The sequence below is a fragment of the Carcharhinus amblyrhynchos genome, chromosome 9 (genome assembly GCF_965287045.1).
Source record: "Carcharhinus amblyrhynchos chromosome 9, sCarAmb.v2.hapA, whole genome shotgun sequence".
Taxonomy (NCBI): Eukaryota; Metazoa; Chordata; class Chondrichthyes; order Carcharhiniformes; family Carcharhinidae; genus Carcharhinus; species Carcharhinus amblyrhynchos.
In genome coordinates this window covers 38,682,457-38,704,193 of record NC_137332.1, presented here as the reverse complement: position 1 = coordinate 38,704,193, position 21,737 = coordinate 38,682,457, and the positions used below count along the sequence as shown (strand labels likewise).

Below are 21,737 nucleotides of genomic sequence, written 5' to 3'. Positions count from 1 at the left end.
AATAAGATCATGGCTGATCTGTCGTGGCTCAGTTCCACATTCCCGCCCTCTCCCCATAACCCTTAATCCCCTCTCTTATCAAAAACCCATCAACCCGCTTCTTAAAAATATTTAGCGAGGCAGCCTCCACCACTTCAACGGGCAGAGAATTCCAGAGATTCACCACCCTTTGAGTGAAAAAGTTCCTCCTCAACTCCGTTCTAAACCGCGCCCCCCCCTTTATCTTGAGGCTGTGCCCCCTAGTCCTACTGTCCTTTCTGAGCGGGAAGAGTCTCTCCACCTCTATCCTATCCATCCCATTCATCATCTTATACGTCTCAATGAGATCTCCCCTCATTCTTCTAAACTCTAACGAGTACAAGCCTAGTTTATTCAGCCTCTCCTCATAGCTCAACTCCCTCAACTCCGGCATCAGCCTAGTAAACCTCCTCTGCACTCTCTCCAAGGCCAAAATATCCTTGCGTAAGTACGGCGACCAAAACTGCACACAGTACTCCAGCTGCGGCCTCACCAATGCCCTATACAGCCGCAGCAAGACCTCCCTACTTTTATATTCAATCCCCCTTGTGATGAAGGCCAGCATCCCATTCGCCTTCCTGACCACCTGCTGCACCTGCAAGCTGGGTTTTTGCGACTCATGCACAAGGACCCTGAGGTCCTTCTGCACCGTCGCTTGCTGCAGTTTTTCTCCATGTAAGTAATAATCCTTCCTACCATTACTCTTAATGGCTCAAAATACAAATCCAAATGCATTCTACAGTATATCGCTAATTGTCTACCATCCATCGTTACCTAGTACGTCCCTAATCTAGCATGCCATCAGGCATCAACCTGGGTTCTAATGCTTCCACATAAGGAAATAAAACAACTATAATTCTCTCAAAAACAGTCCAATATGTGGTCTGCTCGCAACTTGGAAATTGAACAGACAAAAAGGCGGGGGGGGGGGGGGGGGGGGGGGGGGGGGGGGGGAAAGCTTATGAGGCGAAAAATAGAAGCCAGTTCCATTCTATTAAGGCTCAAGAATGTCACAAGCTTTCTCAGCACTGCCTCCTATGGTGCTCAAATTAAGACAATGTCTAGAATTCAGATAAAGATGGGTTGGAATTATTCAGCTCCCATTTTGAAGAAATATACATCCCTTTATAATTTATTTCTCTAATAAATACCTGTCTACATTTATAGTGAGAACTACTTATATAAACTTGTCATGCTATAATGATACTCTTTATCAGTTGTGGTAGTGTAGTGCCTTCACTGGTGGGAGACTGTATTTGCAGCCCAAGTTTACATAAGCTGTTTCCATTACTTATTTATAATGAAACAATGACAGAAACTGTAACAAGGCATAATATTTTAAAATAAACTACTAGGCAATCTTCCATGGATGCAATTGGGTTCAGGTGTTCAAAAGTAGTTCCGCCTCTATTTTAAAATCACACCTCTGTAATTATTTTCATATTATTGACTCGAATATACACATTTATAAAGGAAATTGTCTATGCAGAATCACACTGCAAGATGCTTTCCTACAAGCGATGACACGACAGCACCTTCATTGCAGGTAGAATTAAAAATGCATTTGTCCTTATTTTAACTGTAGACACAATTCAAAATGGGAAAGTTGACAGGAAATACATGTAGGTGCAAGATCAAGTGTACTGAGTTTTTTTTAAAATATTAATTTTACTGTATCTCATGTGCTCACTGCTGTACTGATAAAGTTACACCTTCAGAAAGCATTTTAAAATAATTACGAAGCTCAACCCCCACTCCCCTAAATATATCCATAAAGTATCACAGGTTTATTCACAACTAGTCAACGTTACATAAAAGTCAAACATATCATGTACTTTTCCTTAGTTTCTCCCTCATTGTACATATTAAATTCTTGGCAAAATTAATTTAAATGTTTTATAAAACTGAAAATCAACATCTTGTTAGAGAAGACTTTTAGTTACATACAAGTTCGTGTGCCATGGAATTTCATTGAATTTTAATACATCAGGTTAATAATTTATGTTATAATTTCAAGCGTGTGCATAGAAATCAGAATAGCTAGGAATACAATTGAAACAATTAAACATATCAGAATAGTTAACCATAATTGTATTAAATATTTATATTCTACAGTAATTCTACAGTAACAGTAATAAAAACAAAGCAAACAGAATTTTATGAACCTACACATTATGAATTATTAATTGTCATTTTCAGAAAAGCCCATGTTTAATTTAGAAATGAATTTAAGACGACTTCTTCAATTTGCCAATTATTCACAAATCAAACAGTTCGCATACTATGTATACAACCAAAACTAATAGGGGAAAAACAGACTGACTGGTATCTTTATGAAGACTATTTCAATACTACTATATCCCCGTTTGACAAGTATCAATTACTCAATACTGATTTAATACTTGACACATCACTTTTTGCTACAAACTGTTTCCCTTCTATTAAAAGCTTAATGTATTCCTGATCCAAGTGTATAATTCCGTGCAGAAAGATATCGAATAAAGCAAACATTTTACTTTTACTTCATTAAAAATTCCACTCAACATATTCTGATTTAAAACGTTAAAAAAATATTTGAACAAGATTGATGGAATTTAAGTTTTCACTATGACGCATTTTGTAAAAAAGTACTTTATGTTACAATATTCTGTTCCGTCTCATCTAAGCCAAGAAAAATGTTAACTGATATAGAAATTCTACAAAAATTCCAACTAGAGAAGCATTTAATGCCACATTAAGTTTCAAACTTAATTGCCAGTGCATTCCTGTTTACAGTCCACAGTGTATGCAACACAGTCACCATAGCCCAATGTTGAAAAGGAAATTCTTCCAAAATTGCAATCATTGATAGTTTGATAGATTAGATCCAGATAAAAGCAAAATAGTGTCAGAAGCAACTTTTATCCAACAGTTTAAAATTCTGTTACCCAGTAGTCAAAACATTTCGAACTTAAGTTATGGGTTTTAGGCTCAAGCTGTTCACCACTCAAATGTACCTGGCACAGTAAAGAACATTGGTTTATTCTAAATTCAGTATGAAATTGGCAAAATTCATCTTAGTATCTTTTTCATTCTTTGAATTTTGTACATTCTCCACACATCAAGGAAATTAAGCCTCTAGCAAACAGTTAGTACAAACATGAAGCACCCACTGACCTCTTTCTGTGCCATCAATTTCTGTGATTCCAGGGAAGCCACCTGATTAGTGTGCATATAAAATATTTCAAGGCTGTATGCAGGCAGTTCCCTACATTGTTTTCCTGAGCCCATTCTGCCAGAAGTGCCTTCTATACCATTATTAACTGCAGAAAATCTGTGATGGGGGGACACCAGCAGAAGCTTAGTCTTTTTTAATCTTTGAGGTCAAGAGTTGAGACCTGGCCACTAATCAGCTGAAAATGACTTCCTGTTATTCAATCACTGGCTGTGTAGATACTGCTTACACAACCTAAAATCATAGCTGTTGCCATCAAGGTAAACAACCTTTTTACCGTGTCACATCTATTCTGGAAGAGGGGATATCAGGTCTCAGGAGACTAGAAAATTAAAATGGAAAGGAATTTATTTCTAATAGATCATTTGAATAACTGTCTCTAAGACCTTTAGCTCGTTGTAGTTGAGACTTTTGACGATGTGCTATGACTTCTCACGCGTTTGTGAAAGCCCTAAATAGAGGAAACTACAAATGGCAACACCTTCAATTGACTGCCTTTCTGATTGCCTTTCACACCTATCCTCACCACGCTGCTTTCTATTTAAACTTTTATCAAAATTCTCATCCCCACCTCTTCAACTTCCTCCAAACCTACTCACTCACTGAAGGCTTTCAATCTTCTATCTCGATTGCTTCAGAATCCCCCACCAATGCTGGAAGAAGTTTCCCATCAAAAACTTTTCTGCCTCTTTCTCTTTCTCTGTTCTTCTCCAAAATGTTTCTCCAAAAAAAAATCACAATTTCTGTCAAACGACTGATTACGTCTCCAATTTCCCTGTCATTACAGCTTTCCATTACTTTGGTTATTCTTAAAACATCTTTAAAGGCACAAAATAAATTTGCAGTGTTTTTGCAATTCAGCCCAAGAAATATTCCATGGCACTACTATAGGACAATATGGAAGTAGGTATATTCCAGATTTAGGACCACTGGATAATCAGCTAGCTATACAATCTGAATGATTTGACACATCAGTTTGATATATTGAACATGGCTATCTCCAACATGAGGAATTAGATTAATATTCTGAAACCTTATGTAGGAATATTCATGTTTTTCTTGACAATTATAAAACTGAAGCTAATACATTTTTCTTGTCTGGTGGAAACCCTTTGAATTGCAATTAATATGAGCAATTTGTCAATTTTTAATCAAAACTGTGAGATTAAATAGATTACTAATTGAAATTTAGAGTTTCACTCATGATATGGCTGACTTTAAAACCTCATGCATCTGTCATATTTCCTTAAAAACCTGCATGGATAATCATCTATGTGGAGAAAGGTATTCAAAGGCCATTGGTTAGAACCTGGGAGATCTACAGCCAAAGTGAGAGCCCTCTGACATAAATCCTATCATGCCTCAGGAACCATTTTGTGATTTCAGAATTGCTTTGTGGTGACTGTTTTATTAAGCATTGAAAGGCTTGTGGCACTTTAGCAAGAGATATTTATTTTCAAAGTCATTATCAAAATCACCTGAGAAGTTTGCAATCATTCCTTTCTGTGATCAAAAGATAGTTTTGCAACAGTTGCTGGTGCAACCAGCAGGTGAGACACTAGGCAAATGATGCCACTTTACAAAATGCCATGGATTTAATCCCAAGTTGATTCAGAGATAAGTGATAGACTAGGTAAATTCTGTAAATCTGTACTCTATGAACTTCACCCAATGGGTTTGGTGGAATGCTGCTCAGACATGATTAGATGCCATAGGTAGGTTCGTATTGGAATCATGGTTAGAAGACTTGGAATTAAATTCCTTTTCGATAGAGGTTAATGCACCTGGAAATAAAACTTAATGAAAGTCACAAAGTTGGTGATGTATGTATAAAAGGTTTAGCAGATGGCTGTAAACACAGATCATTAATTGCAACATTGTGCCAAATTCTGGGCAACACACTTTAGAAAGCGCATGAAGGCTTTAGAGATAATACAAGAAAGATTTACTATAATAGTTCCAGGAACAACTAGAGAAGGTGGGGTTGTTTTCAGAACAGAGAAGACTAAGAGGAGATGTGCTGAAAATGTTTAAAATAATGAAGGATTCAGGCAGAATAAATAAAGTACAATTGTTTCTTGGATAATGGCTCAATCCTTTAAATAAGGTTACAAGTGTAGAGGTAGCATATTGGTATGGATAGAGGATTGACTAGCTAATAGGGAACAGGAGGCATAAGTGACTCGTTTTCCAATTGGCAAGGTGGAATATCACAGGAATCAATTTTGGGGTTTTAATTACTTACAATATATACCAGTGATATGGATGAATGGGCCGAATATGTGTTTGTTAGATTTGCTGATGACAAGGTAGGTCAGAAAATAAGCTGTGAAGAGACTGCAAGGAATCTGATGAGGGATGTAGATAAGTTAAGTGATGTACGAAAATTTGGCAGATACAACAATGTGGAATTGTCCACATTGGCAGGAAAAATACAAAAGCAGTGCATCATTTAAATAGAAAAAGATTGTAGAACTCTGCAGCACAGAGGGATCTAGGTGTCCTGGTACATGAAAAGAAAAAGAAAATGGCATATTCCTGTCCTAATTTATTTTTGTCTCCAGGGGGCAGAGATTTAAGATGATTAACAAGAATCGGAGGTGACATTAGGGAAGACCTTTTTAACAGAGCAAGAGTTAAGTTTTGGAACGGACTTTGAGAGGGTGCTGAACCAGCACAGACTCAAGAAGCTAAACAGCGGCACTAATCTACGATGTTATGGTTCCATGATTTTCAGAAAATATATTATTATGCCTTGTAAGACAGCCTGGATATCTGTGACCATGCCTAGAGTGGGCATGATAATTCCCAAGCATGCCTTTATCAACTGTGGTATAGATTATAAGAGGTTATATTGGAGATGTCCAAAACTTTGGTTAGGCCACAGCTGGAGTACTGTGTACAGTTCTGGTCTTCTCAGTATGGGAAGGATGTGATTACGCTAGAGCGGGTGCAGAGGAGATTCACCAGGATATTGCCCGCGATGGAGATTTTGAGCAATGGAGAGAGAAACACAGAAAATAGGAGCGGCAGGAGACCATTTGGCCCTCTGAGTCTGCTCCGCCATTCATTATGTTCATGGCTGACCATCCAACTCAATAGTTTGATCTTGCTTTCCCCACTCTATCCTTTAATCCCCTTCACCAATCTAAGTGCTTCTTGAAAACATTCAATGTCAGCTATTTCTGTTGTCGCAAATTCCATAGCTTGACTATTATGTGGGTGAAGAAATTTCTCCTCATCTCTGTCCTAAACAGTCTACCCAGTATCTTAATATTGTGACCCCTGGCTCTGGATACTCCCACGATGAGGAACATCCTTCTTGCATCTACCTAGTCTAGCCCAGTTCGAATTTTATAGGTTTCTATGAAATTCCCCCCTCATTCTTCTGAACTCCAGTGAATATAATCCAAACCAATTCAATCTCCCCTCGTTCTACATCAGAATCATATCTGGCAAACCATCTCTGCACTACATGTCGAGCAAAAAAATCCTTCCTCAGATAAGGAAACGAAAACCACACACAATATTCCAGGTGTGGCCTCACCAAGGCTCTGTATAATCGCAGCAAGACATCCCTATTTCTGGATTTGAATTCTCTCCCTATTAAAGTCAATACATCATTTGCCTTTTTTTTTTACTGCCTGCTGCACCTCCATGCTTGTGTTCAGTGACTGGTGTATGAGGACACTGAGATCTTGTTGCACATTCCCCGCTCCTAATTTATGGCCATTAAGATGCCTTCGCGTTTTTGCTACCAAAGTGGATATCCTCACATTTATCCAAATTATACTGCATCTACCAATCATTTGTCCACTCACTCAACTTGTCCAAATCACAATGAAGGATCTCTACATCCTCCTCACAACTCACTCCCCCATCCAACTCTGAGTTATCTGCAAATCTGGAGATATTACATTTAGTTCCCTCACTGAGCTCATTACTACATATATAGTGAATAGCTGGGATCCCAGTACTGACCCTGCGGTACCCCACTAGTTACTGCCTGCCATTTGGAAAAAGACCCATTTGTTCCTACTCTTTGTTTCCTATCTCCCAACCAGTTTTCTATCCATCTCAATATACTATCCCCAATCCTATACGCTTTAATTTTACACGCTAATTTCTTACGTGGGACTTTGTCGAAAGCCCTTTGAAAGTTCAAATAAACCACATCCATTGGCTCCCCATCATCTACCCTACTCATTACATCCTCAAAGAATTCCAGTAAATGTGTCCAGCATGATTTCCCTTCCACAAATCCATGCTGACTCTGTCCAATCCTCCCACTATTTTGCTATAAAATCTTTGATAATGGATTCTAGAATTTTCCCCACTATCTAGGCTGGAGAGGCTCATGTTGTTTTCTTCAGGAGTAGAGAGGGCTGAGGGGTGGGCCTGATTGAGTTGTATAAGATAGGGGTATGGTCAGCGCAGATATGAAGCAGCTATTCCCCTTAAATGAGGGGTCAATAACAAGGGGGGATAATTTTAAGGTGAGGGGCATGGGGTTTAGTGAGGATTTAAGGAAAGTTCTTTTTACCCAAAGGGTGATGGGAGTCTACAATGCAGTGCCTGGGAGGGTAGTAGAGGCAGGAAACCTCACAACCTTTAAAAAGTACATGGACGAGCACTTGAAATATCATAATATTCAAGGCAATGGGCCTCTTCTGTACTGCATGTCTCCATGTCAGCAATTGCTGCATGAACCAATTTCAAATGGGAGTTTCTATTCCAAGATTGATGCTTGCTGCAAATATATTCTCTGCTACTGTCATCCTCTTCTCTCCACCTTGCTTCAGGATAATTACATTTGCGACTGTCAGTAGATGTTTCCAGAAAATGAGCTACTTGTTGGAAAAATGAAGTTTTTTGTTGGATTGGCCAGAACACACGTGGAAAATGGCCAATTTTAAATTCTTTGAAAAGACTCTGAAAAACGAGAGAAAACATATGAACATAAGAAATAGGAGCAGGAGTAGGCCATCCAGCCCTTCGAGCCTGCCCTGCCATTCAATAAGATCACGGCTGATCTGTCATGGCTCAGTTCCACATTCCCGCCCTCTCCCCATAACCCTCAATCCCCTCGCTTATCAAAAACCCAACAACCCGCATCTTAAAAATATTTAGCGAGGTAGCCTCCACCACTTCAACGGGCAGAGAATTCCACAGATTCACCACCCTTTGAGTGAAGAAGTTCCTCCTCAACTCCGTTCTAAACCACCCCCCCCCCTTTATCTTGAGGCTGTGCCCCCTAGTCCTACTGTACTTTCTGAGCGGGAAGAGTCTCTCCACCTCTATCCTATCCATCCCATTCATCATCTTATACGTCTCAACGAGATCTCCCCTCATTCTTCTAAACTCTGACGAGTACAAGCCTAGTTTATTCAGCCTCTCCTCATAGTTCAACCCCCTCAACTCCGGTATCAGCCTAGTAAACCTCCTCTGCACTCCCTCCAAGGCCAAAATATCCTTGCGTAAGTACGGCGACCAAAACTGCACACAGTACTCCAGCTGCGGCCTCACCAATGCTCTATATAGCCGCAGCAAGACCTCCCTACTTTTATATTCAATCCCCCTCGCTATGAAGGCCAGCATCCCATTAGCTTTCCTGACCACCTGCTGCACCTGCAGGCTGGGTTTTTGTGACTCATGCACAAGGACCCCGAGGTCCCTCTGCACCGTCGCCTGCTGCAGTTTTTCGCCCCGTAAGTAATAGTCCTTCCTACCATTATTCCTGCCAAAGTGGACCACCTTGCACTTGCCAACATTAAATTCCATTTGCCATTTCCTAGTGTATTACATGCACTAGCTTCTTCAGGTATTGAGCAAAAACATGAAAACTAAAACTTAAAAGGACTAACCTGCATTTTAATGACCCTAAAACATTGTTTTAATTCACCAATAGCCATTGTTAGCAAACAAAAACATGTCCCAAGCTTTTAGTGAACAAGTGAATTGGTCACTATGCGTCTATCTAAATATTTGATGACATTTTATCGGCGTGCGAAGCAAATGCTTATCCAGTAACAGGTTAAGTTAGATTGAAAACCTGTGTGTGGTAGATACTAAACTATAAAAAATGTTTACAAAATGAGACCTAGTTAACCTTTTACCTTGATAAGTTATATAAAACCGATTGAATGCTAAAGCATTAGATTTGTGGACTGAGATTTGGAAATTGACTGATAGAAAAGAGCACCAAAAAAAAGGACATTTAAAAGTCTGAAGGTCACCGAAAAGCAAATTTTACAACTTTGGAATTCCATGACATTTCTGCCCCTCGCCAGTTCAGATTGGGGGGGGGGGGGGGGGGGGGGTCAGACAGACGAGGGGGGGGGGGGGGGGGAGTCAGACAGACGAGGGGGGGGGGGGGGCGAGTCAGACAGACGAGGGGGGGGGGGGGGGCGAGTCAGACAGACGAGGGGGGGGGGCGAGTCAGACAGACGAGAGAGAGTCAGACGAGAGAGAGAGAGAGAGAGTCAGACGAGAGAGAGAGAGAGAGAGAGAGAGAGTCAGACAGACGAGAGAGAGAGAGAGAGAGAGTCAGACAGACGAGAGAGAGAGAGAGAGAGAGTCAGACAGACGAGAGAGAGAGAGAGTCAGACAGACGAGAGAGAGAGAGAGAGAGAGTCAGACAGACGAGAGAGAGAGAGAGAGAGAGTCAGACAGACGAGAGAGAGAGAGAGAGAGAGACAGACAGACGAGAGAGAGAGAGAGAGAGAGAGAGAGTCAGACAGACGAGAGAGAGAGAGAGAGAGAGAGTCAGACAGACGAGAGAGAGAGAGAGAGAGAGAGAGAGAGTCAGACAGACGAGAGAGAGAGAGAGAGAGAGAGAGTCAGACAGACGAGAGAGAGAGAGAGAGAGAGTCAGACAGACGAGAGAGAGAGAGAGAGTCAGACAGACGAGAGAGAGAGAGAGAGAGTCAGACAGACGAGAGAGAGAGAGAGAGAGTCAGACAGACGAGAGAGAGAGAGAGAGAGAGTGTGTCAGACAGATTCGAAACAGTAACTCTGCTTCTCTCACCACAGATGCTATAAATTTGCTGAGTCATTCCGGTATTTTGTGTTTTTACTACTATTCTGGAATGTTGCTAAAACAAGCTCCTTCATTAACTAAAAGTTGCAGACCATTTCAATGTACCACAGAAATTTGCAGTTGAGGAAGAAATCAATTAGGATCTGTGCCAGCTCTCAAAGAGCTATCCATTTTCTTTTATTCCCTTGCCCTTTTCCCGAATTTTTTTTTCAAATATTTATCCATTTCCTTTTCAAAACTGTTTTATGAATTCTGCTTCCCTCACTGGATAACAACCCACTGCATGAGAAAGTATTCTCCTAAACTCTGTCTTCAGTCTTTGGGTAAGGATCTTAAATTTAAGCTCTCACTAGATGGATTTCTGTAAAACGATGTGATCGCAGCATATGGAAAGTAAGAGTACAAGGTTCTGGGAAATAAAACATGTATTGGAGGCTTGTTTGGACATCTATGTGGGTGAAGAATACAATTTTTAAACTGAGCCATGTTTCTAGCATTTAAGTTGCCTTTCTCTGAAGATTGGGCAAAGTTGATGCACAGGAATGAAATCAGCTGAAGAACAGAATCATAGAAATCAGACTCCCTACAGTGCAGAAGGAGGCCATTCAGCCTACCAAGTCTGCACCAACCACAATCCCACTCAGACCCTATCCCCATAATCCACGCGTTTACCCTAGTTAATCCCCCTGACACTAAGGGATAATTTAGCATGGCCAATCCACCTAACCCGCACATGGGAGGAAACCGGAGCACCTGGAGGAAACCCACACAGACACAGGGAGAACATGTAAACTCCACACAGTTTCCCAAGCCAGGCATGGTGATGATAGCAACTAGAAATGTGCTTCATGCCTTTAACCATCCTGGATGAATGAACATTAAATTCCTGTGGTGCCCTGATAAAAGTACGCACATGTGGACACTGAATGAGAACAAGATTAAGCTTAGTTATAAAAAAAATTACTGATGTTCACCATTATGGTTCACAGGTGAATAGTAATTATTTGAGTGAGGTGCATGGTCAGTATCCTTAGAACCATAATGCAGCAAGGAGTAAAAGTCTTCAAAGAGGAGGCGAAACAGAGTGAAGAATACAAACAATAAAATAAATTTGAAGAAGAGTCATATAGACTCAAAACATTAGCTCAGTTTCTCTGTCTACTGATGCTGCCAGACCGGCTGGATTTTTCCAGCATTTTCTATTTTTATTTCTGATTTCTAGCATCCACAATATTCTACCTTTATTATAACAAAATGAAATCATTTGTGGTCTGTGAAATTATCAGAAGAGAGATTGCTCCTTTACTAAATAGGGAAATTAAGCAACCAACAACCAGCTTAAATTTTCTGTACTGAGGTTGGCGAGGCAGTATTAAAATCCCCAAGTTCTGGAATGTGCCTTCACAGATTTATTGCACTGACCAAGCTTCCAAAAAAAAAAATCAGACATTTGGAATTTTAATTTTATTTTCATTTAGGAGCACAAGGTCAGTTCTTTCAAACAGTTATTAATATAATGAAATGAACATGTGCTATCCAGTTCTATTTAAATTACTGTTATTAGATAATGTTTGAATCAGTAATCTTTTTGCAATAATTGATAAGAGCAATTAAATTTCAAAAGGATGCAAGAAATTGAAGATCTTACTGGAGCCAATAGTTATCAATCCAAGCAAAATAATCTGTAGCCGAATATAATAGTTGCAATAATCCAATTTTAAAATTGAGCTTTTTTTTTGCAGTATGTAAAATAACAAAAGAACTGCCAAAAATCTCATGGCAACATTTTAATAAACACATGCATGAAAGCTACTGGAAACCTGAAGTAATAATAGATCAAACCATCCGTATAAGACTCCTCAAAAACACTGCATTAAAAACAAAACACAGAAATATAGACTCAGTCAGGTTTCACCTTGGATAGCACGCAATAAAAGCATGGTTAGTAGTAACAGCTCAGGCTATATTAGCTGTTTTAACTCCTGGACCGCCAGCCTTGGTAAATCTAACAAGTTTATTTTGAGGTTGCCCCCACCTGATCTGGGACTGATGTTCTGCCACACTAATAAACGCACCCAACAGCTCAGCTAACTTTGTCTTTCAATAAAGATAACACAACATCTTTAAAGTTCTTACCACAGCTTTAAGACAAGTAAACAAGAAATCAGAAGTTTGTGTGATAATTAGCAAAAGATTAGAACCTCTTTAGCAGAGCTTCTATTGGTGATAATGAGCTATTTGTACTTCCCAACACCAACGTAACTCACCTCTTGTACAGTTCTGGTGCCCGGAAAGTTCAGGCTATAATCCCGTTGGGCTTCTCGATGTGTAATGATCAACATGAAGTTTTGATTTAATGACTCCTGTAGGGCACTGCAAGAGTGGAGACAAAAACAACAGAATCAGGGAAGAGCATGTTCAAACTTGCTCCCAGCCTTACTATATGAAGCCCCAAGAGTATGTTGACGACCAGATGGGCAAGTCTTAACAAATTCAGTTATAGTTTGTTCATAAGGCAAGAGGGTGACCAGAAGGATGTAGCCAGTTAGATAATTTCCTCTTTAATTTTAAGTGGAATCCTTCAAATGATATACGTATCATTTGGAAAAACTCAATAATCAAGAGTTAAAACATTTTTCAAGCTAAAACTGATTTGCAAAACCATTCAAGTATTTCCTACATTACATCAGTTACATTGAAAGATTATTTTACCAAATTAATCATTTCCTTATAATTACTTAGCATATTTTTATAAACTTCTTTATTGCTCCATTTCGGATTACAACCTGTCACAAAACAAACATCTCCAATCACACACTATGCTATATTGCCTAAGGAACTCAGCTACCAAGCAAGAAAAGCTGACATTATTATGAAACATTGTAACAACGATAAGATAAAAATGAGAAGTTACTCATCTAACATTTCACATAGCAAATGAAATCCTGATCATGAGTGTTTTGCAGATGATGGGTATTGGGTTTTTACTAATGAAAGTACACACTTTTCCAACATGTTTTTCTAAAATCTAGAAAAGGTAAAATGGTTCACTAACAGTCAATAGAAACTGCACAAAATCAGAAAGATGTATGCTCTGCATTCAGCATTTCCACACCAGAGACAGAAAACACCTGGCATTTCAAAGAGACATAATTGAAATCAAAAACTCAAATGATGAGAGAAACTTGAATCTGCTTCACGCGTTTTGTATGAAAGCTCCAATATACCAGCACTGCTTCCCTCAATTTTAAATCACTGTATTTCTCATATCTCTAAGATTTCTTATTAATAAACATTATGCTAATTTAAAGCACTTTTTTTTACTACAACTAAGATCTTCATACATAGTAAAACATTGGTTAATAGATATGGCATGTGAAAAAATGTATTTTTTGATAGAATTTTAATTGTATGATTCTGATATAACAAATTTAAATTTTACTCCTGTGAATTAGGAATTAATGAATTTGCATTTAGACAGCGCTTTGCAAATACAAACAACAAATTTTTAAAGCACAATCACAAATACTAAAGAAATAAATTCAACACTCAAATAAGATGAAGAGCGCCCCAGTTTAACATTTCATCCAAACATGGCACTTCTGACAATGCATCACTTCTTAATATGGAACTCAAATACAGTAGTGTCCGCTCCATAAGGAATAAAAAAGACCAAAATCTTGACATCAAAACTGTTTAATAGTCATAGAAAAAAGGAAAACAAAATATTTTCTTTAACTGTGAGGAAGGAAGCATGGTAAATGTGAAGGCACTTGTATAACAACAACAAAGGAAGTAGATGTTATGGGGTTGACACTGGAAGGCCCACTAACTTCCCATTTTGGGCCTCACTAAAAAAATGAAAACTGAGCAGCAGTAGTCCAACTTAAGTTTATCATATGCCTCCCATAGGATTGACCAAACAGTGGAAGTCTCGGAGCAGGTTGCCTGCAAATCACATTTTCAGCAGTGAAATAGGTAGTAGACTGAACATTTGGTCATTGCTTACTTGAAAATAAAGCTGTTAACGAAGAAAATAGACAACACTTTGCAGCTTTATTCACTATTAATCTCACCTATTCCATTATCTTATTTCAAATACATTCAAAAACAAAATTTCGTTTCTTAACAGGTGAAATATACAAATTACAGAAAGCCAACAGCACCACATTGAAGATATTTATATAGTTTATGGACTACAAGCGTAATTTTAAATTAAAAGCTTTCACATTCGTGTAACATTTGGTTCTGTCGCCTTTTTTCTACCACCTTCTTTCCAATATACACACTTCACATTATTTTGATACAGACAATCCTAAGAGAGCATCAAATAATTTTAATATGCATTTATTAAAATACTATTCAGATTCACTTTGATTTTAGTCACACAAAGTACACATGAAGCAGGTGTTTTCTGAGAAAAGCAAATTTGATACGCCTTTGATGGTTCCAACAATTAATAAGTTATGGCACACAGTAAAGACATTCTTTTACTATGAGTACAATACTAGCTTAAGCTAACAGAATCCAAGTTTACTGTAATTACTGCATATTTACATAAAGTAAAAAATATTAAATCACTGTGAGCAAGTAATGTTTGATATGGCTTGTACAGCTATATTTGGCAGATTGATGTTTAAAGGACAGACAACACGTGACAGCCTGAAAATCCAGCAAATACGCTTTTGCTGAAGCTTTACTGTTTATTTTGTATTTTAAATTTGGAGATTTTCATATGCCATTGCATGCATTTCCAAACTACAAATTAGAGTTCTGAATTAATCAAACTTTTAAAGCAAGCTCAGTTCTGTGTTATGGTGTTCCCTAAGGTCTGATCAAATTAATGATAAATAATGATCTGAGCTACAAAATGCATCTTACATAATTAACGCTCTGTTACAAATGTTAATGAATGCCAAGCTATCTGAAGGTCTGCAACTATCATATACATTCTCACAACATCAGTTTTTCTTGAAGAAAGTGTCATCCTTTTCCCATGTTAAAAAGTATCCACCCAAAGAATTGCATTTATCCAGCCTAATCCAAAATCTTGCTAATCATTTTGGGCACAATTAATTCTTATTTACCACCAGACATTAATTACAGAGAACAGATTATAAACCTTAATATATGCCTCTTCGGTTCTTTAATGAAGTAATGACAATTAGAAGAGTGCTTTCAATTGTTTTGTTAAAAATGTTTATACTAAGTTGCACTAACTTGTGCTGTTATTCTCCTTCCAATGTACACTACATTATAGCCATTTACAATGTACTGATTACCACATATTTAACTTGTGACATTTATGCCATGACCATTGTAATCTGACAAACAGCTCCCCCTCCTTCTCTCACAACTCTCCTTCTGATGTATCCTGGGAACATCTCCAACATAGAACTCCTTGACAAAGATGAGCAGGGTTTCAAGATTTAAGGCCTAGAATTCAGTTCAAGCTTCCACCCTCCAGCTCTCCAACGTATGGCTCTTCTCCTCCCTGCCCCATTTCCGCAGTGCCATCCTGACTTAGTGTACAGTTTATGAAAATGTACCTGTCTAGTTTATCTAATTATTCACAGAACGCAGTACAGTAAGTGGACTCCATTCATCAAATTTGTTTGCCTTGCGTGTTAAGGAGCTGGAGTTGGAATTGGAGGAACTCCAGACAATTCGGGAGGCTGAGGCGGACATCGATAGGAGTTACAAGGAGATAGTCACTCCTAGAAATGAGTCTTGGGTAACTGCCAGGAAGAGGGGAAAGAAGCAATTGGGGGGACAATCCCCTGGGACTGTTCCCCTCCAAAATAGGTTTTCTGTCCTGGAGGCTACAGTTGAGGAGGGATCAACTGGAGATAGCCAAAGGGAGCAGGTCTCTGGAGGTGAGCCTGTTGTGAAGGCTCAGGTGGTTAGCGGATGTAAAAGATTGGGCCTAGTGATTGGGGATTCCACAGTTAGGGGGACTGATAGGAGAGTCAGAGGTAATGGTAGGAACTCAGGGCTGGTGTGTTGCCTCCCAGGGGCTGGGGTCTGGGATGTTTCAGAGAGGGTGTTCAGGACTCTTAAGGGAGAGGGAGATCAACCCCAAGTCATAGTTCATGTGGGGACACATGACATAGGGAGGTTAAGGGAAGGGGATATTAAGCAGAACTTTATGGAGTTGGGGTGGAAACTTAAGGCCAAGTCGGACAGAGTGGTTATCTCGGGACTCTTGCCTGTGCCACGGGATAGTTTAGAGCGGAACAGAGAGAGGGAAAGTTTGAACTCGTGGATGAGGGGATGGTGCAGGAGGGAGGGGTTCAGGTTCTTGAGCAATTGGGGCTCATTCTGGGGAAGGTGGGACCTCTACAGGAGTGATGGTCTACACCTGAATCAGAGGGGAACCAATATCTTGGGGGGAAAATTTGCAAAGGCTATGCAGGGGGGTTTAAACTGATTCAGAGGGGGGGGTGGGATCCTGAGTAGCGGGGGTGAAAGTGAGGGGGGCATAGATGGGGACTGCAATGCACGGCATCGTGGGGGTGAAGCGGAGCAGGGTTTGAAATGCGTATACTTTAATGCGAGGAGTATTCGCAATAAAGTGGATGAACTTGCAGCGTGGATCAGTACCTGGGACTTTGATGTCGTGGCCATTTCACAGACATGGATAGAGCAGGGTCAGGAATGGTTGTTGCAGGTTCCGGGGTTCAAATGCTTCAGTCGGAGCAGAGAAGGAGGTGGGGGGGGGGGGGGGGGGGGGGGGGGGTAGCATTATTAGTCAAGGATTGTATCACGGTGTCAGAGAGGAAGTTTGATGAGGACTTGTCTGTTGAGTAGTATGGGCTGAGATTAGAAATGAGAGGAGAGGTCACCCTGTTGGGAGTCTTTTATAGACCTCCTAAAAGTTCTAGAGAGGTTGAGGAAAGGATTGCGGAGACGATCCTGGATAGGAGTGAAAGTAATAGGGTAATTGTTATGGGGAACTTTAACTTTACTAATACTGATTGGAATAGCTATAGCTCATAAGAGGGGTCAGTTTTTGTGCAAAGCGTGCAAGAAGGTTTTTTGACTCAGTATGTAGATAGGCCAACTAGAGGTGAGGCTATATTGAATTTGGTGCTGGGAAATGAGCCAGACCAGGTGCTAGACTTGGAAGTTGGTGTGCATTTTGGTGATAGTGACCACAATTCGGTTACGTTCACCTTAGTGATGGAAAGGGATAGGCATGAACCTCGGGTCAGTAGTTTTAGCTGGGGGAAGGGTAATTATGAGGCTATTAGGAGAGAATTAGGAAGCATAGGTTGGACTAGGAGACTACAGGGTCTCGGAACGTCCGAAATGTGGAGTTTTTTCAAGGAGCAGCTACTGCGAGTCCTTGATATGTATGTCCCTGTCAGGCAAGTAGGAATCGGTCGAGCTAGGGAACCATGGTGCACTAAGAAAGTTGGTTCTCTGGTTAAAAAGAAAAAGGAGGCTTATGTCCGGATGAGACTTGAGGGCTCAGGTAGTGCACTAGAAAGCTTTAGATTGGCTAGGAGGGAGTAGTGAGTTAAGAAGGGCTAAAAGAGGACAAGAGAAGACTTTGGCTGATAGGATTAAGGAGAATCCTAAGGCGTTCTATAGGTATGTTAAGAACAGAAGGTTGGTTAGGGCAAGATTGGGGCCAGTTAGAGACAGCAGTGGGAATGTGTGTGTGGAGCCGGAAGAGATCGGAGAGGCGTTGAGCCAATATTTCTCTTCGGTGTTCACGCAGGGGGACATAAATGTAGCTGTGGAGAACACTGGGTTACAGGGTTGTAAACTAGACAGTATTGCATTTGATAAGGAGGATGTGCTAGATATTCTTGAGGGTTTGAAAATAGATAAGTCCCCTGGGCCGGACGGGATTTACCCTAGGATTCTCTGGGAGGCAAGAGAGGCAATTGCAGAGCCTCTGGCTCTGATTTTCAGGTCGTCGTTGGTCACAGGTATAGTGCAAGATTGGAGGATAGCGAATGTTGTCCCATTGTTTAAGAAGGGGAACAGAGACTTCCCCGGGAATTATAGACTGGTGAGTCTTACTTCTGTTGTGGGTAAGGTTTTAGGAAAAATTATTAGGGATAGGATTTATAGTTATTTAGAGAGTAATGAATTGATTGGAGATAGTCAGCATGGTTTGTGGAGGGTAGGTCGTGCCTTACTAACCTTATTGAGTTTTTTGAGAAAGTGGCCAAAGAGGTGGATGGGGGTAAGGCAGTTGACGTGGTATATATGGACTTTAGTAAGGCGTTTGATAAGGTTCACCATGGAAGGCTTCTGCAGAAAATGCAGTTGTATGGGATTGAGGGTGATTTAGGTAATTGGATCAGGAATTGGCTGGCGGATAGGAGACAGAGGGTGGTGGTTGATGGTAAGTATTCGTCATGGAGTTCAGTTACAAGTGGTGTGCCTCAGGGATCTGTTTTGGGGCCACTGCTGTTTGTAATTTTTATAAATGATCTGGATGAGGGTATAGTTGGGTGGATTAGTAAATTTGCTCATGACACCAAAGTCGGAGGTGTGGTAGATAGTGAGGAAGGGTGTCTTAGTTTACAGGGGGACTTGGACAAGTTGCAGAGCTGGGCCGAGAGGTGGCGGATGGAGTTTAATGTGGAAAAGTGTGAGGTAGTTCACTTTGGCAGGAATAACAGATGTGTAGAGTATAGGGCTAACGGTAGGACTCTGAATAGTGTGGATGAACAGAGGGATCTAGGTGCATGTGTACATAGATCCCTGAAAGTTGGGAATCAAGTAGATAGGGTTGTTAGGAAGGCATACGGTGTCTTGGCGTTTATTGGTAGGGGGATTGAATTTAGGAGCCACAGCGTCGTGTTGCAACTGTACAAGACTCTGGTGCGGCCGCACTTGGGAGTATTGTGTGCAGTTCTGGTCCCCACATTATAGGAAGGATATGGAGGCTTTGGAGAGGGTGCAGAGGAGGTTTACCAGGATGTTGCCTGGTATGGAGGGGAGGTCCTATGAGGAGAGACTGAGGGATTTGAGGTTGTTTTCGTTAGAAAGAAGGCGGCTAAGAGGGGACCTTATTGAAATATATAAGATGATTAGAGGTTTAGATAGGGTGGACAGTGATAGCCTTTTTCCTCGGATGGAGAAAGCTAGCACGAGGGGGCATAGCTTTAAATTAAGGGGTGGTAGTTATAGGATGGATGTCAGGGGTAGGTTCTTTACCCAGAGGGTGGTGAGGGATTGGAATGCCCTGCCTGCTGCAGTTGTAAATGCGCCTGGTTTGGGGGTGTTTAAGAGATCCGTGGATAGGTTTATGGATGGAAAGGGTTTGGTTTAGGTTAGAGGGTCATTGCTTTTTAACTGGTCGGTGCAACATCGTGGGCCGAAGGGCCTGTTCTGCGCTGTAATGTTCTATGTTCTATATAGAATTACTGTAGCTTCAACAATTCAAAGTTTTCTAAGAGTTACTTTCCAACTTAAATTAGTAACATGGACTACAGTTATGACAGACTGTCTAACTCAGGAATTTGAGATTGAGGGAATTCAGCAATAAAATGGGAAAAAGTGCTGTATTGGTCTTTTGCTAAACAAGGAGAACTGAAAGCTCACCAGCTGTCCAGTGCCAGGATTAAGAAAATCTTCTTAGGGCTGGAGAGAAAGCATCCAGTTGTCAATGTCTATATGAATACACAGAAGTGTAGAAAATAGGAGCAGTAGTAGGCTATTTGACCCTTTGAGTCTGCTCCACCATTCATTTATGATCATGGCTGATCATTCAATTCAATAACCTGATCCCACCTTACTCCCATATCCTATAATCCCTTTCACCTGAAAAGTTACTTCTTGAAAACATATATTGTTTTGGCCTCAACTGCCTTCTGTGGTAACAAATTCCACAGGCTTCTGGGTGAAGCAAATTCTCATCTCAGTCCTAAAAGGTTTACCATGTATCCTTAGATTTTGACTCCTGGCGTGGACTGTCCGCCATTGGGAACATCCTCCCTGCATCTACCCAGTCTAGTCCTGTTGGAATTTTAGAGGTTTCTATCAGATACCACCTCATTCTTCTGAATTCCAGCAAATATAACCCTAACCAACTCAATTTCACCTCATATGTCAGTTCCAGCAATACAGGAATCAGTCTGAAAAGCCTTTGCTGCACTCCCTCAATAGCTAGAACATCATTCCTCAGATAAGGAGGCCAAAACTGCACACAATATCCCAAGTGTGGCCTCCAATGACACAAGAAGAGCGAAGAAGGAGATTCCACTAAGAGCATGAGCAACTAGGAACTGAATTAAAAAACAGGGTCTCAAACTGAGGAACCTGAAAAGCTTATTCTGTTTTCTTCTTCATAGATACTGCCAGACCTGCTGGGTATTTCTAGCACTTTATTTCTATTCCGAAATATTACATTAGCCAAAAACAAATCAGCGTAGAGCAAATGAGGTCAGCGAATTGAATATGCCACTCAAAGATTGGTGTTGGGAAGATTGATTTCGTTTCATTGGGCATTGGCACCACTGAGTAAGAAGGAACTACTCTGTTAGGATGGGCTTCACTTGAACTGTGCTGCGACCCAGTTTCCTAGTCAATGAAGTAACTAAGGCTGTAGAAGGTTTCAAATCAGATAGTTAGGGGGACACAGGAGGTAGGTTCAGGTGAATGGAATTTCATAAGTTAACAGAAAGGACAAGACAGTATAACAAAGAACAAAGAACAGTTCAGCACAGGAAGAGGCCTTTCAGCTCACCAAGTCCATGCCAACACAGATGCTCTCTAATCTAATATCTTCTTTACTCTACGTGGTCCATATCCCTTATTCCCTGCCTTTTCATGTATCTATCCAGGTGCTTCCTTAACGTTGTTATGGAATCTGCTTCCACCGCCTCCTCTGCCAGCACATTCCAGGCATTCACTACCCTCTATGAAAAGCTTGCTCCTTACATCTCTTTTAAACTTTCCCCCATTCACTTTCAACCTAAGCCCCAGAGTAACTGACCCTTCCATTCTGCAAAAAGGACTTCAACTATCCACACTATCCAAGCTTGTCATAACCTTGTAAACGTCTAACAGGTTCCCCCCCTCATCCTGCAACACTCCATGAAAACAATCCAAGCTCGTTCAACCTTTCTTCACAGCCAATATCCTCCAAACTAGGCAACACCCTGGTAAATCATTTTCCAATGCACTAACATCCTTCTAGTGTGGCAATTAGAATTGTACACAATACTCCAAATGCAACCTAACCAAAGTCTTATAGTTGCAACATGATTTTCCTATTCCTTTGCTCAACATCCTGATTGATGATGGTCAGCATGCCTTCTCGACCACGTGGGTTGCCACCTTCAGGGAACTGTGGATCTGGATGCTTAGATCCATCGGTATGCTAATATTTCTAAGGGCTCTATCATTTACTGTATACATTCCTTTCACAGTAGGCCTTCCAAAACGCATCACCACACATTTGTCACTATAGGGATATTGATACAGACTGCAAAAGAACAA

At 40.5% G+C, this 21,737-nt stretch overlaps 1 protein-coding gene across 1 annotated transcript in view; it reads right to left on the bottom strand.

The window, feature by feature from the left end:
* Window positions 1–21,737, bottom strand: part of faf1 (Fas (TNFRSF6) associated factor 1) — a 312,720-nt gene that overhangs the window by 235,630 nt on the left and 55,353 nt on the right. The window contains exon 7 of the mRNA XM_080195485.1: window positions 12,539–12,644. Within this exon, the coding sequence (XP_080051611.1) occupies window positions 12,539–12,644 (106 nt within the window). The remainder of the gene's footprint in view (window positions 1–12,538; window positions 12,645–21,737) is intronic.